Here is a 15,138-nt window from a genome sequence, read left to right as displayed (position 1 = left end):
GTCCCCGTAAACCGACACGATAGTGCCACTTAGCTTGCTACGGGAGAGGCCGACAAGAAGGTACCCGAAGAGTTCCAGTAGCGCTCGACGCTGACCACCACGGCAACGCTGACCACGTATGCGACGAGCAGCAGGAGCCGCGCCTTGAGGTTCGCCATCGTCTCTGTTCGCCGGCTGCTCGGCGATAAGCGGGAGACGACGTCAACACGCACCCCCAGCCGTCGACGGAGAGGAAGGGCACAGTTTCTACAGCCTTATTCTATAAGCCTCTGATAACCACGCTGGGGAAGGTCTTCCGTCACTTATATTTTATTCTTTCGTCGCCCTGTCGCAGTTGCTCAGTGGTTGGTGCGCCCGAAAGCTAAGCGCCAGGACGATAGTTCGATCCAAGCCGCGGCGACCGCGTTCCAATGAACGCGAAATGTGCGTACATGGCGCGTGTGTGGAATGTCAGTGGACGTTAAAGAACCTCCTATCAGATCTAACCTAATCCACAGCCTTAAGCTACGGCGTTCCTCACTGACCCGGTTTTCCTATGAGATTTTTTGTCCACCGGGCCCCAGCATATCACACAATCATCATAATCATCATCATCATCAGTATGACTATACCCACTGCAGGGCGAAGGCCTCTCCCATATTTATAAAATTAACCCGGTTCTGTGCTAGCTGCATCCACTTGACCCCTGCGAACTTCTTAACCTCATCCACCCACCTAACTTTCTGCCGCCCCCTGCTACGCTTTCCTTCCCTTGGAATCCAGTTTGTTACCCTAAGCGACCATCGGTTATCCTCTCTTCGCACTACATGTCCTGCCCATGTCCATTTCTTCTGCTTAATTTCTACTAGAATGTCGGTAACTTGAGTTATTTCTCTGACCCACTCTGCACGCTTTCTATCTCTTAATGTTACCCCTACCATTTTTCGTTCCATAGCCCTCTGCGTTGTCCTCAACTTGAGTAGAACCCTTTTGGTTAGCCTCCACGTTTCAGCCCCATAGGTGAGTACAGGCAAGATGCAACTGTTGTATACTTTCCTCTTGAGCGATACCGGTAAGCTGCTAGTCATAATCTGCGAGTGCTTGCAAATGCGCTCCATCCCAATCCTTCTTGTTATTTCCTTTTCATGGTCCGGATCTGCGGTTGCTTCCTGTCCTAAATAGACTGGTAGTAACCGCAGGTAGGTCCTAAATATCATGCCATTTAATGCAGAAGACGCACTGTAATATATGAAAAGCCTATACATAGCATTCACTGAATACGAGAAAGCGTTTCACTTGGTCGAAACATAAGTGGTCACGCAGGCATTGCGAGATCAGGTTGTAGGTGAGCCATATGTGAAAATACTGGAAGGCATTATAGTGGCTGCACAGCACCCATAGTTCTGCATATAGAGAGATGCAAAATTCTAGTTAAGAAGGGTGTTAGGCAAGGAGACACCATCTCCACAGGGTTATTTACAGCTTACTTAGAGGGTGTATTCAAAGACATGGAATGGGAGCAGTTACGCATCTGGGTCTATGGAGAATATCTCAGTAATCTGCGATGCACTCATGGCATTGCCTGGTTAAGTAACTCAGGGGACCAGTCGCAACTAATGTTTAACGATCTTGTCAGGAGAAGCAGGAAGGTCGGCCTAAAATGATTGTGCAGAAGACTAAGATAGTGATCAACAGCCTGGGAAAGGAACAGCAGTTTAAAATAGGTAGCGACCGCAGATCCGGACCACGAAGGGGAAATAAGTAGGAAAATAAGATTGGGATGGAGCGCATTTAGAAGGTGCTCGAAAATTATGACTAACAGCTTACCACCAGCATCAATCAAGAGGAAAGTGTATAACAGTTGCATCCGACCGGTACTCGCCTATGGGGTTGAAACATGGAGGTTAATGAAAACGGTTCTCTTAAGCTGAAGACAACGCGGAGGGCTATGCAAAAGAAAATGGTAGGAGTAACTCTAAGTGATAGAAAGCGTGGAGAGTGGGTCAGAAAAATACCTCACGTTACCGAATTCTAGCCGAAATTAAGGAGAAATGGGCATGGGCAGGACATGTAGCGCGAAGAGAGGACAGCCGATGGTCTCTAAGAGTAACTAAATGAATTTGAACTGAATGCAAGTGTAGCAGGGGGCGCAAGAAAATTACATGGGCGGATGAGGTTAAGAAATTCGCAGGGGTCAAGTGGATGCAGCTAGCACAGGACCGGGTTAATTAGAGGAAAATGGGAGTGGCCTTCGCCCTACAGCGGGTATAGTCTGGCTGATGATGATGGTAACAGTGCGTAAGCTAACTGTACGAGCACCTGCTTCTAACGAACTAACAGCGAGTTCGTTGGACGCAGGGGTTAGACCTAACCCTTTTGTCGCGGGCGCTGCATTTGGTGTGATAGTATTAAATGCCCCGTTCTGCCGAAAATGTGGCCCCAGCGTTGTCGTGAGAGGAAAAATCGCTCTCTCTGGCAGGTGAGGAGACGGCCGAGTTGACATGGTAAAAGCTGACAGAATCGAACCCGGCACTACTCGTGGGCAACGCATAGACATTCGTTAAGTCTAGGTCGGGTCACGACTGTATGCTGACGAGTATGTACGAAATAATACCGGTACAAATTAAGGAATAAATGATTAACCTCCAATATTTATTTTCGATATCAATAAACATTTCATACTGTAATGCGTGTATCGCGCGAGTATCCGCCAGGGGAGTCATTAACTCTGTCGTGTCATACTCTTCATGTTGTAGCTAAAATCGACTTTTGCCGGAGCTAGTTGGTTCATGGCGTAATGACGAAAGAGCAGCGCGAAAAAATAGATACGTAGGAGTACACGGAAACAGAGGACGAAGGAGGACACCCAAACACGGGACAGGGCCCGTCGTGCGTTTGCGTGTATTCCTTGATCCTGTTGTTTCGCGCTGCTCTTTCTGCATACAGCTTAAGTGTCCCTATATGTTTTTGGAGAACTACCTCCATCAGACCACTTGTCACGAAAGGTATGTTGATTTGAGCGCCTGGCCGATGCGGCTTATTACGTAGTGAGAGTAGGAGCTGGCAGCGCTAAGTGCATTATTTTCAACTTATTTGCCTTGTGTTCGAAATACTACTGCTTAGAAAAGGTCTTCACGGCACATGAATTCCTTATTTAGCGCTGTTGCCACTTGTGCGGTGCACCTTTGTGCGCACGAAATTCCCACAAAAAAAAAAAAAAAAACCGAGCACATATTGTGGATTCGATTTTAGTTATTGGGGGGTTCAACTTCCAAAAGTGATTCCTTCCATCGTGGAAGGATTCAGGAAATTTACACCACCCAGAGTACTGTAATGTGCACTGACATCGCACACTACAGGGGCACACTGGTCTTTGCCTTCATCGAAAAGAACGCGTCCTTGGGTTTAGCAGTCGAGCGACCACTGAGCCGGCCCGGCTAGTCTGTTATTGTAAATAAACGGGGGGGGGGGGGGGGGGGGGGAGAAGCTCCCCGCGTTTATTAAGCATGGCATTTTTGCGGAAAATCTGACATCAGCATCGTTTAAAAATCTGTGATCGCTGAGTTCTGGAAGACGCGCTGGTAATTTTGGCTGACGATACGAGGCACTGGTGTAGAACACAAGAAGCTACGAGTTATGAGCTATCACGTCATTCAAGAAGGCGAATGATTGTCGCGAGAGGTTTTGATATTCATTTCCGGTGACCTCATGACCCACAGAGCACTATTGCGGACCTTTCTTGAAGATATGCAGTGCAGGAGAAATGGCTACGACTAGGTGTGGCTGTAAACTGCCTGCCTGTAATATATCGCGCATAAACAGCCCATTAAATTATGCGGCGTACATCCGAGGCTCACTCTGCAGCTTGCTGCCACCTGGTGCAAGCATGGTCTCCTGCGTGCTTAGTGTTTCTACATTTCTTGCTTCCGCAAGGAATTTACCACGAGGCGATTGCGGCGAGAGATAACGACAGGCGGCCGCTGGGGCAGATAAGACCAGGATGGTGCCGTGCATGCTGTCGCTTGCGACCAAGCCGGGAATTCGCAACGTTGTGCAAGTGCTACTGCTTCTGACATTGTGGCCCAGTTAAAGTAGCCACCAATTGTTCATTACGGTCTTCTCGGCACGCGGGCGTCTCCATAAAATGCAGAAGCTGTGACTGAAATTGGACCCGCAACCATGCTCACCAACCCACCGATACAACCAGTCAATCGGCCTTGTAATATACTTGTTACTAATTAGCGTCCTACCTCTTGTGATCTTGTACACGCATATCAACGTTTTCGTCCATGGCCCCTTTCGCAAGCATTTCACGCCAGAAGAGCCGAGAACCACTCCGGGGGAAATCTTGTATCCATTGGAAACTGGTGGGTACGCGGCGGTAGCGGTAACTGAACGTGGCACTTCCCGAGGCGGATGCTCTAGGCTATCACTTCGAATTTTGTCAGCAAAAGAAAAAAAAAACTTCAGACATGCTGAGCAACACGGAAAACAATGGCAAAGCCAGGCATAGTCTGTGATAATCCATCTCATAGGGCGGGTCTGTTGATTTATAAGCGGCATGTCTCCATGGATCTCTTTTGCAGTAGCGCGCGTTTGCAATAACAGGCAATTGCAATGAAGGCGAAAAACAAGAATCCTTGACCCTCGGTGCTTTTAATCCACGTTTGGAAAGACGATCGTCGGGATGTATCCCACAAGGTGCCAAAAAGCCTGATTTCCGACGCCTCAGTGGCAGCGGCGTCCCCCTTACGACCAGAGAAGCCGGAAAGCCGCGTGAATTGCTGCCGTCCCACGATACATGCCAGTAGCTCAGCGCAGGATCCTGAGATGTGCGCGGCATACGTTTCCCCTCATTAGAGGGAATTAGTTTACCGTGTACCGCGATCCGCCACCGTGACCCTCTACCGCGCGTGGGTGGGGCGCACAAGCTGATTGGTCCCGACGCGGTAGGTCTATGTGCCAACATGCAGTATGTGACGCCATCTATCGGCGTCAAGGGTAACCTGGGCATGCGCAGTGAAACGCACGGTTGCGGATCACGGCAACAGATCGCGGATCACGGTGAACTAAAACTCTCTTACTGTGTTGGCACCAATATTTGTGCGAACGTAGTGAGCGCCCAAATTCACAAAATGTATGACAGCCAACGCATTGTAGTTTTGCATCAAATATAACGAATTCTATGCGGCAAAAGTGCTGTCTGAGAGCGTGATGTTCCGCCTATGAATTCCAGACGCCGAGTAATTTATTAATGTTGCATATTTCATAGCTGGAGCAACATCAACCTAAGGAAATTAGCCAAGAAAAGTGTGACCGGAGTCACTAATAACTTTGGCCGGCTATCGTCAGGATATCTTATTGGCCACAAGCCATTGCCAGGCCTCGGTTTTCCAGGGCTCGGGAAAAGGAGTATGTGTCATCACCTTCCATCAGTGTGGGCTTGAACATGAACTCAGAAGTAGGCTTTAGCACACAAGGCTGATTTATGTTGTTTGACGGCGGGACAAATCTTGGCCCACTAAAGCAAAGGTAATGTCCGAGGCCATTTTAGCAAGCATATATAGGAGCCGAATATTTGACCTGGAGAAATCGCAGAAAATCAATGGGTATCCTTTGGCGTCGGCGGTCGCATACCGCACCTCCCATATATGAGGCGTGAGCTCAAAATACTGTGTGCTTGCTTAGACATTTCTTGTGCGCGTTCATGCCTGGAGCAACATGAGAGGTAGGAGCGCCAGCTGGAGTTCGTTGCCAGCCGGTCGTGCACCGCAAGTGGCAAACGCATATCCTCACGGGTGACAGACTGTACGGTTGGCTTTTGTTCTTGCAGAGTTTAAACCAAACTAAGCTTTACTTAGCCGGTGTTTTCTGTCTGTGGTGTAGACCCGTACACATAGGTGAAGCCGCTGCCAAAAGTGTCCGCTGTCTGGAGCGCAAAATGGGCGCCCGCATCTAGTATGGCTGTGCTGCTGATACCTCCTCTGTTGCTTGTTCCCTAGCCGCGTGCTCAGCCCCACGCAGTCACCATTGTTGTGTCAATAATTCGAGGTCCATGTACAGAATACCCCTTCCCTTGAACAGCTGGAACGCTGCTTCGGAATAGCCCTTAAAAATTTCGGCCTCCAGATGTAATTGGTTACATCTCGTACAACTCTCCGACCGTTTCCTCTTGACAGTTTCGCGCCCCACGTACGTCGTTTGGCAAAATAGAGAGGGAAATCCTTCTCACCACAATTTGGCCAGCCTGACTCCCGCACTCTTATTAACTCTATCTGCATGTGTATCTACCTCATCCGCGCACCTAACTCGTCCCTTGGAATCACATTTGTTACTCTCAGTGACCATCAGTTGCTCTCTTTTCGCACTACACACATTTCTCCTTTATTTCCACTAGAACGTCAGTAACTATTTGTTCCATTAGTCACTCGGCCCTCTTACCATTTTCTTTTCCCTAGCTCACTGCGTTGTCCTGAACTAAAGTTAAATTGTTTTTTTTTCGGGTGGGAGGTGATTTCGCTCAGGATTCACCACTCGTCACCCACCGGTACGTAAAAATGGGCACAAGCGTCTCCCGGCCCAGCGGGTCACCCAGCTTTCCTAGATTTCGCACTTGGAAAAGGCAGGCCCACAGCTCCCTTTCGGAGACAGGCCCAGTTTCAAACACCTCATCCTGCAAAGGATCCAGGGTAGGACAAAAAAAATGGCTACACAGTATGAAAGAGCACTGAACAAGAGTAGAGGAGAGACTCGCCTTGCTCCGAAACATTTTCTGAAGAACAGCGCGACTTCGACAAGGACGGAAGGAAGACAACACGGACAGGCGCTGACTTGCAACTGAAGTTTATTGCTCGGAACGTGGTAATATATATATCAGGCTCCAAACAACAAGAGAAAACACAGAAGCGATACACATTTGATTAAACACTTGAAAACTCGTGTGATGCCACCACGTCACTTCCCTGTAGCTAGATATCTAAGCTCCTTTGCTGACAACGCCAAGGACGGGCTGCTGACACAGGCGTCATTTGACCATGCGATTTGTGCGGCCTCAATAATTTCACGGGTTATCTTGTCCCGATGCCTATTTAACACTTTTGTTTTTTGGAAATAAGGTTGGCAGTCGTTACTTTCGCAATCTCTGCAATGGATGCCGAGATGCCCTTTAACGGAGTTGAAAACATTATTATTGTGTTCTCTTAGGCGCTCATTAAGGCATCTGCCCGTCTGGCCGACGTACAGCTTGCCGCAAGATAGTGGGATGGAGTAGATAACACCATCTTTGCATGCAACAAATTGATTCTCATGTTTTATAGTGCACTTTTCTCGTAAAGATTCAGCGTTAACAAGCTTGCACAATTTGCCAAGCTTTTCGGGAGCCGAGAAGACAACTCTGACATTAGCTCGGTGGCCTATCTTCTTTAGCCTGTGGGAAAATTTGTGGATGTAGGGAACGACAGTCGTCTTTTGTTTTTCTTTGGCGGATTCGGCCGTTTCCTTCTTTTTGGTTTTGCCTAAACACGCAAGCATCGATTCAGAAACGAACACGAGCAGTTGCTTGGGATATCCTGCCTTCACAAGGCGATCGGTTTGACGGTTGAAACTTTCTTTTAAGGAATGAAGGCATGATTTGTTTAAGGCATTTGTATAGCACGAGTGTTAAATAGGCATCGGGACAAGATAACCCGTGAAATTATTGAGGCCGCACAAATCGCATGGTCAAATGACGCCTGTGTCAGCAGCCCGTCCTTGGCGTTGTCAGCAAAGGAGCTTCGATATCTAGCTACAGGGAAGTGACGTGGTGGCATCACACGAGTTTTCAAGTGTTTAATCAAATGTGTATCGCTTGTGTTTTCTCTTGTTGTTTGGAGCCTGATATATATATTACCACGTTCCGAGCAATAAACTTCAGTTGCAAGTCAGCGCCTGTCCGTGTTGTCTTCCTTCCGTCCTTGTCGAAGTCGCGCTGTTCTTCAGAAAATGGCATACCAACTCGCCCAAGCATCAATTCTAACATCCGAAACATTGACTCGGATTGCGAATCGAGACTCCCTCTCAACCCTTGTTCCGTGCTTATTCGTCCTGAATTGGTGGTTCCTGTAAATGCATTACCATAGGAATTCACGTTCGCATGCTTTAACTGGCGTGTTTAAACATAGCGATCCTTCAAGAGAAGAAGAAAAACACATGTCTTGGAAAACTCCTTGATCTCACACCCTGGCTAAAGCTCGAACATTCACGTTTGACACTCGCAACCTTTCCTTGAGTGTTTAGTGCGTAGGGCTACTAGCCGCTACCACGGATTTCGCCGATGTCTGTCCGAAGCCATTCACTCTCTCTTTTTGTGAACTTCAAGTGTAGAAAGAGAAGGTGGCGTCGCGCGGCTCAGCACTGAGGAGGTGGTGGTGGTGACAAACATTTATTTGTACAAGGAGGTGTTTGGACCGTGGCCCAGGCCCTCACAAATCTAGGTGGAGCTCCTATTCCGGAGCCCCAATGGCGTCTAACGCCGCTCGCGCCCTGGCGACCAAGGTCCGCTGGGACTGTAGGTCATGGCAGCTGAGCAGCGCCGCCTCCCAGGCCTCCCTAGAAGTAATGGGTGGGTAATGAAGGATTGGGAACGATGGGGATTGGATGGACAGGCCCAGGCCATGTGGAAAACGTCCGAGAAGGTCGTTCCATACAGGCTGCAGCTCCCGTCAAAATCTGTATTGAAGTGCTTCAAGACTGCCGGGTACAACATTGTGTTTGTAAACATTTTGAGAAGGAGCCTTTCGTCCGCTCTCCGGAGACATTTACAAGGTTCCGGAAAGCGGCGATAGCTGTCCTTATAATATGTGGTAATTTCTTGAATGCAATAAGACATTGAGTGGGCTCGGAGAAGACTTTCCGAGCAAGTTTGAGTGCCCGGGGAGAGAGCGCGCGGGCCGCCTGATTGGCTAACTCATTGCCCAGAAGTCCCTGATGGCCGGGAGCCCAGATGAGATTACAATTTTGAGGGTCGCTGGACCGACAGCAATTTTGTAGGATGCGTCACGGCCGGTCTCGATGGATAGCGCGCGCTCTTTCTTACGGCCTTCTCAATCGCCGCGGGAACAATGGGAACGTTTCTCCTTGAGTTGCGCTCTCCGCCGCCGCAAGGGGCGCGACCTGCTCACTGTTTGCTCCGCGTCTGCTTCAGCGGCGACGGGTGGCTTTTGCCTGGTGTCGCGCTGTCGCTCGCGAGTTTCGTGGTGAGTGCAGCCCCGAAATTAAAGAACACAGAAGGTAGATGCTGCAGCGGCATGTCGTCAAGGTACTACACACGTGAACGGATATAAAAAACACTGTCGTTCAGCAAGCGTTCAACAAGCATGGCATACATTGCGGCATAGTAGCTACTTTTGTTTATTATAATCCGAATTTTTCCCAAGCCTGTACAAGAATAGGAACAAAAAAAAACTGAATGAGCAGTGATCACAACGAAGCTTCTTCAAGGCTAACATGACAGCAACTCGTCTGCAACAGCAAAACCGTCTTTCAGCGCTAGGTGCGAAACCATCCATGTAGCACCGAAGATAAAAATAATTTCAAAAAATATAATGTAAATTGCAAAATGCTTGCATGATATAAAGTATTACTATAACAGTCAAAGTAAACGTTGTAGGGTTGAGTTTTAAATGTTAATACAATTCATATATTAGCCAATGGTGGTATTATAAACATTATTTTAATTTGGCAAATAAACAGTGTTAATGAAATTTTTACATGATATTAAGCTTATTATGAAAACAATAAAAATGGTTTGATATTCATGACAAGAGATTGTGCTCGAAGTGGTAAAAAGAGGCCAATAAATGATGAAGGTGATACTCAATGCAGTGACTTACAAATGAGTTCACCTGCTATATCGAAAGTATGCAAGAAACTTCTAAAGCGTTTAAGAAGAACACTCTCACTGAAGACTCATTTCAAGCCTTATATAGCGACCCATTGAGAGTCTCTTCGGGAAAGTAAGGTTAATGTGCGGAAGGGAATGACATATGCTAGATGCGAAGGGCGTAACAGCTAGCGGCACATGACTACATTGTCAAGACGGACGTTTCATCTGAGAGCAAAATCAAGGCACTGAGGGAAGCGATGGCATCTTCTACCATTCCATTTCCCACTGTCACATATTCCGGGTTACCTTACGTTGCTGGATATATCGTTTAGTTAATCATCTTCGGGTGTGACGCTTGCGCTATTCTTCTTGAAACTAGCGAAAGAAGCAGCCCCATGTAGTACGCTCTTCCACAAGGACAATATCATAGTGGACTGCATTATCCGAAACCAGAGCTTGTTGCCCTATTGGACAAGCTTTTTTTTTTCGAGAAAGCTGCCGTGCACCTACTACATACAAATGTTCTCGAAGTACTTAAGATCCTGATTCAGTCAGCATTTCAGAATTCGACACTGAGTTGCCCGAAAGGAATTGACAACAGCCATGTTATTAGGTCCGCTTCTTTGGTATTTGAAAAATGTCTCAGAATTCTTCTTCTCAATTAATTATACCAGGAAAGTGACAGAGAAGACCGAGAGGCCAACTCCTTATGTGCACAAGCCGTGCAGGAAGATTTTGAGACTGAATTTTCTAGACGCAAGTCGCATTTTGATGAATTGAGGAAATTATAATGCAATGTGTAACTTTGAAGGACAATTTTTTTATTGTTTGCCGCTCTTTTCGATTCTGCTTAACTGTTTACGCCAATTTCCTTGATTAAAAGTAGTCGCGAGACTACATATGCATCTTCGGTCTTTCAACCGACTGATATGTTTTGAACGAAGCTAGAACAGCCCACTCCACTAGACAAGTGAAATTTTTACTATATGAGTAAATTTTTGTTCTTTACTCTGAATCTGAGACGCGCCATGAATTTTTGCCGGTGCCTCTTCTGATCTAAACGAAAACAGTAGCGGTTGACAGAATCTCCATTCAACAGTTCACCATACACTCACGACAGGTAGATCTACACCTGCTTAAAACATTGAAAGGCACATTGCATAGCCTGGTAAATTTATTTTTGTACAAAACTTAGGGGTATAAAATGTTGAAGTGTACCCGAAGCTCCATTCGACCGTGCACGGCCGCACTGACGAAGGAGCGCGCGTGAGTGGATTGTTGACTGTATTTTATTCCTCGTACACGATAAATGTACGATGTTGATTACGGACTTTGCATAAACCATAAGGGGCGAAATGTCAGGACCTGCCGGTTGTAACTGACGCGGTCGAAGCTAAAAGCGAGCGCGCGTTTCCCTTGCGCGTGAACGGCTGTAGGGGAGGAGCAGCAGTCGGCCGGTGGCGACCCCACCGAGGCGCGGCGGGCGGTGGAAACAGACCCCATTGGAGAGGCCGTAAGAGAAGAGAAGCGCTCTCTCCCTCGAGACCGGCCATGGATGCACTTGGCTAGAGGAGGTATCCAACCCAGTCCATAATTCCGACATGCCCCCTTGGAGTCGGTAAATTGTAATGATGTGTTTTACTTGTGGGAGGGAGAGGGCGAGCGCTATCGCGATTTCTTCCGCGTATGTTGTGTTGTGGGCCTGGAACGTGAGTCCTGCCACTGTGTTGGTGTTGTGCACCACTGCCGTGGTGAACCACCTCTCACGGTAGGGACCGCCAATGTCCACGTAGTATAGATGTTGTTGTCTACCATAATGCCGCTCCAGTGCTTCCGCACGCGCCTGGCGACGGCCATTATGATCAGTGTGGGGCATGTTGCCGGGAATGGGTCTGACGCTGAGGGCGCGTCTCCAGGGTTCTGGCGCTCGTACCCGTTCCTCAAAGGTGGTGCTGCATTGGATGTGCAGTCGGTCAAGAATGTAGCGTCCGGATGGTGTTTGTAGTAGGCGCGTGTATTGGCTGAAAAGATGAGCCTCTCGGAGTTTCCGATAGGCGTTGACCATCCCAAGGTCCAACAAACGCTGGTTGGATATGGCAATGGGGAGGTCAAGAGCCCATTTGATAACTTTGCGATGTATGACCTCGAGTTGGTCCTCGTCATGTTTGCGCATGTTGAGGTAGGGGGTTGAGTAGAGAATTCTTATCGTAACGAATGCATGTGCCAGCCTTAAGGCATCTTTACTTCGTAACCCCCCACGCTTATTGGAGACACGGCGGACCATACGGCCCACCTGGTCGCCATACATGCGAAGTTTTGTAAGTGTTGTGTCCGGTCTGCGTTGTTGATGAATAAAGAGACCAAGAATGTAGATCTCCTTGTTCTCTCTAATCGGATCCGAAGGAAGTGTAAGGTGAATTGATATGTCGTCCCGAGGGAAGGGACGGATGTGGACAAATTCTGATTTGGTGGGGGCACATTTCAGACCACAGTACACAGCATAAGCGTCCACCACCTCCGCTGCCTGTTGTAGGCATGTTTCTACGTGTCCAAGATTACCTTCGGTTGCCCAGATAGAGATATCATCCGCATATATGACATATCGGATGCAAGGCATAGAGCTTAATTTTGCTGGAAGGTTTTTCATTGCAAGGCTGAAGAGGAGAGGAGACAACACTGCGCCTTGTGGTGTACCCTGGGATCCGATAGTATAGGGTCCATGTTCCGTGTCTTGAATTCGAATATACGCGTGTCGACCCGTGAGAAATTTCCATATGTATCGCTACGTATTCTGAATCGCCGCATCGGCACGTGCCATCTCGGAGAGATCCTTGCTACGGGGGTGGCCGTTAACCTTGCACCGTGAGCAACTACTGGCCCGCTGTTTTCCTGTGGACGCTCAGCCCTATTCCTGACACTTTGGCAGCAGCAGCGGACACGCTTAGAACCAACTGAAGCCGCTATCATTTTTCAGCAATTCGATCGACGCATCGGCACGTGCCATCTCGGAGAGATCCTCGCTACGAACGTGGCCGTCAACCTTCCACCTTGAGCAACGCCTGGCCCGCTGTGGACGCGTAGCCCTATCCTTGACACTTTGGCAGCAGCAGCGGGCACGTTTAGAACCCACTGAAGCCGCTATCATATTTCAGCAATTGGATCGACGCATCGGCACGTGCCATCTCGGAGAGGTCCTCGCTACGGGCGTGGTCGTCAACCTCGCACCGTGAGCAACGCCTGGCCCGCTGTTTTCCAGTGGACGCGCAGCCCTATCCTTGACACTTTGGCAGCAGCAGCGGACATGCTTAGAACCATCTGAAGCCGCTAGCATTTTTCAGCAATTCGATCGACGCATCGCCACGTGCCATATCGGAGAGATCCTCGCTACGAACGTGGCCGTCAACCTTGCACCGTGAGCAACGCCTGGCCCGCTGTTTTCCTGTGGACGCGCAGCCCTATTCCCGACACTTTGGCAGTAGCAGAGGACACGCTTAGAACCAACTGAAGCCGCTATTATTTTTCAGCAATTGGATCGACGGATCGGCACGTGCCATCTCGGAGAGATCCTCACTACGGACGTGGCCGTCAACCTTGCACCGTGAGCAACGCCTAGCCCGCTCTTTTCCTGTGGACGCGCAGCCCTATTCCTGACACTTTGGCAGCAGCAGCGGACATGCTAAGAACCAACTGAAGCCGCTGTCATTTTTCAGCAATTCGATCGACGCATCGGCACGTGCCATCTCGGAGAGATCCTCGCTACGAACGTTGCCGTCAACCTTCCACCGTGAGCAACGCCTGGTCCGCTGTGGACGCGCAGCCCTATCCTTGACACTTTGGCAGCAGCAGCGGACACGTTTAGAACCCACTGAAGCCGCTATCATATTTCGGCAATTCGGTCGACGCATCGGCACGTGCCATCTCGGAGAGATCCTCGCTACAGACGTGGCCGTCAACCTTGCACCGTGAGCAACGCCTGGCCCGCGGTTTTTCTGTGGACGCACCGCCCTATTCCTGACACTTTGGCAGCAGCAGCGGACACGCGCAGAACAAACTGAAGCCGCTATCATTTTTCAGCAAATCGATCGACGCATCTGCACATGCCATATCGGAGAGATGCTCGCTACTGACGTGGCCGTCAACCTTGCACCGTGAGCAACGCCTCGCCCGCTGTTTTCCTGTGGACGCGCACCCCTATTGCTACACTTTGGCAGCAGCAGCGGACACGCTTAGCACCAATTGAAGCCGCTATCATTTTTCAGCAATTGGATCGACGCATCGGCACGTGCCATCTCGTAGAGATCCTCGCTACGGACGTGGCCGTCAACCTTGTACCGTGAGCAACGCCTGGCCAGTTGTTTTCCTGTGGACGCGCAGCCTATTCCTGACACTTTGGCAGCAGCAGCGGACACCCTTAGAACCAACTGAAGCCGCTATCCTTTTTCAGCATTTGGATCGACCCATCGGCACGTGCCATCTCGGAGAGATCCTCGCTACAGGCGTGGCCGTCAACCTTGCGCCGTGAACAACGCCTGGCCCGTTGTTTTCCTGTGGACGCGCAGCCTATTCCTGACACTTTGGCAGCAGCAGCGAACACGCTTAGAACCAACTGAAGCCGCTATCATTTTGCAGCAATTGGATCGACGCATCGGCACGTGCCATCTCGGAGAGATCCTCGCTACGGACGTGGCCGTCAACCTAGCACCGTGCGCAACGCCTGGTCCGCTGTGGACGCGCAGCCCTATCCTTGACACTTTGGCAGCAGCAGCGGACACGTTTAGAACCCACTGAAGCCGCTATCATATTTCGGCAATTCGGTCGACGCATCGGCACGTGCCATCTCGGAGAGATCCTCGCTACAGACGTGGCCGTCAACCTTGCACCGTGAGCAACGCCTGGCCCGCGGTTTTTCTGTGGACGCACCGCCCTATTCCTGACACTTTGGCAGCAGCAGCGGACACGCGCAGAACAAACTGAAGCCGCTATCATTTTTCAGCAAATCGATCGACGCATCTGCACATGCCATATCGGAGAGATGCTCGCTACTGACGTGGCCGTCAACCTTGCACCGTGAGCAACGCCTCGCCCGCTGTTTTCCTGTGGACGCGCACCCCTATTGCTACACTTTGGCAGCAGCAGCGGACATCATTTTTCAGCAATTGGATCGACGCATCGGCACGTGCCATCTCGTAGAGATCCTCGCTACGGACGTGGCCGTCAACCTTGTACCGTGAGCAACGCCTGGCCAGTTGTTTTCCTGTGGACGCGCAGCCTATTCCTGACACTTTGGCAGCAGCAGC

General features: G+C 49.5%; 1 protein-coding gene across 3 annotated transcripts in view; it reads right to left on the bottom strand.

Moving 5' to 3' along the window:
* LOC146206893 (uncharacterized) overlaps positions 1-226 on the bottom strand; it is a 165,875-nt gene extending 165,649 nt beyond the window's left edge. For all 3 annotated transcript variants that reach the window (XM_084591649.1, XM_084591651.1, XM_084591652.1), the window contains exon 1: positions 65-226. In XM_084591649.1, coding sequence (XP_084447775.1) covers positions 65-158 — 94 coding nt within the window. In that variant the 5' untranslated portion in view covers positions 159-226. The remainder of the gene's footprint in view (positions 1-64) is intronic.
* Positions 227-15,138: the final 14,912 nt, after the last annotated feature.

This window comes from Amblyomma maculatum, chromosome 1, assembly GCF_055883805.1.
Source record: "Amblyomma maculatum isolate TAMU_Amacu chromosome 1, ASM5588380v1, whole genome shotgun sequence".
NCBI classification, from domain to species: domain Eukaryota; kingdom Metazoa; phylum Arthropoda; class Arachnida; order Ixodida; family Ixodidae; genus Amblyomma; species Amblyomma maculatum.
This window is presented reverse-complemented; position numbering and strand designations above follow the sequence as displayed.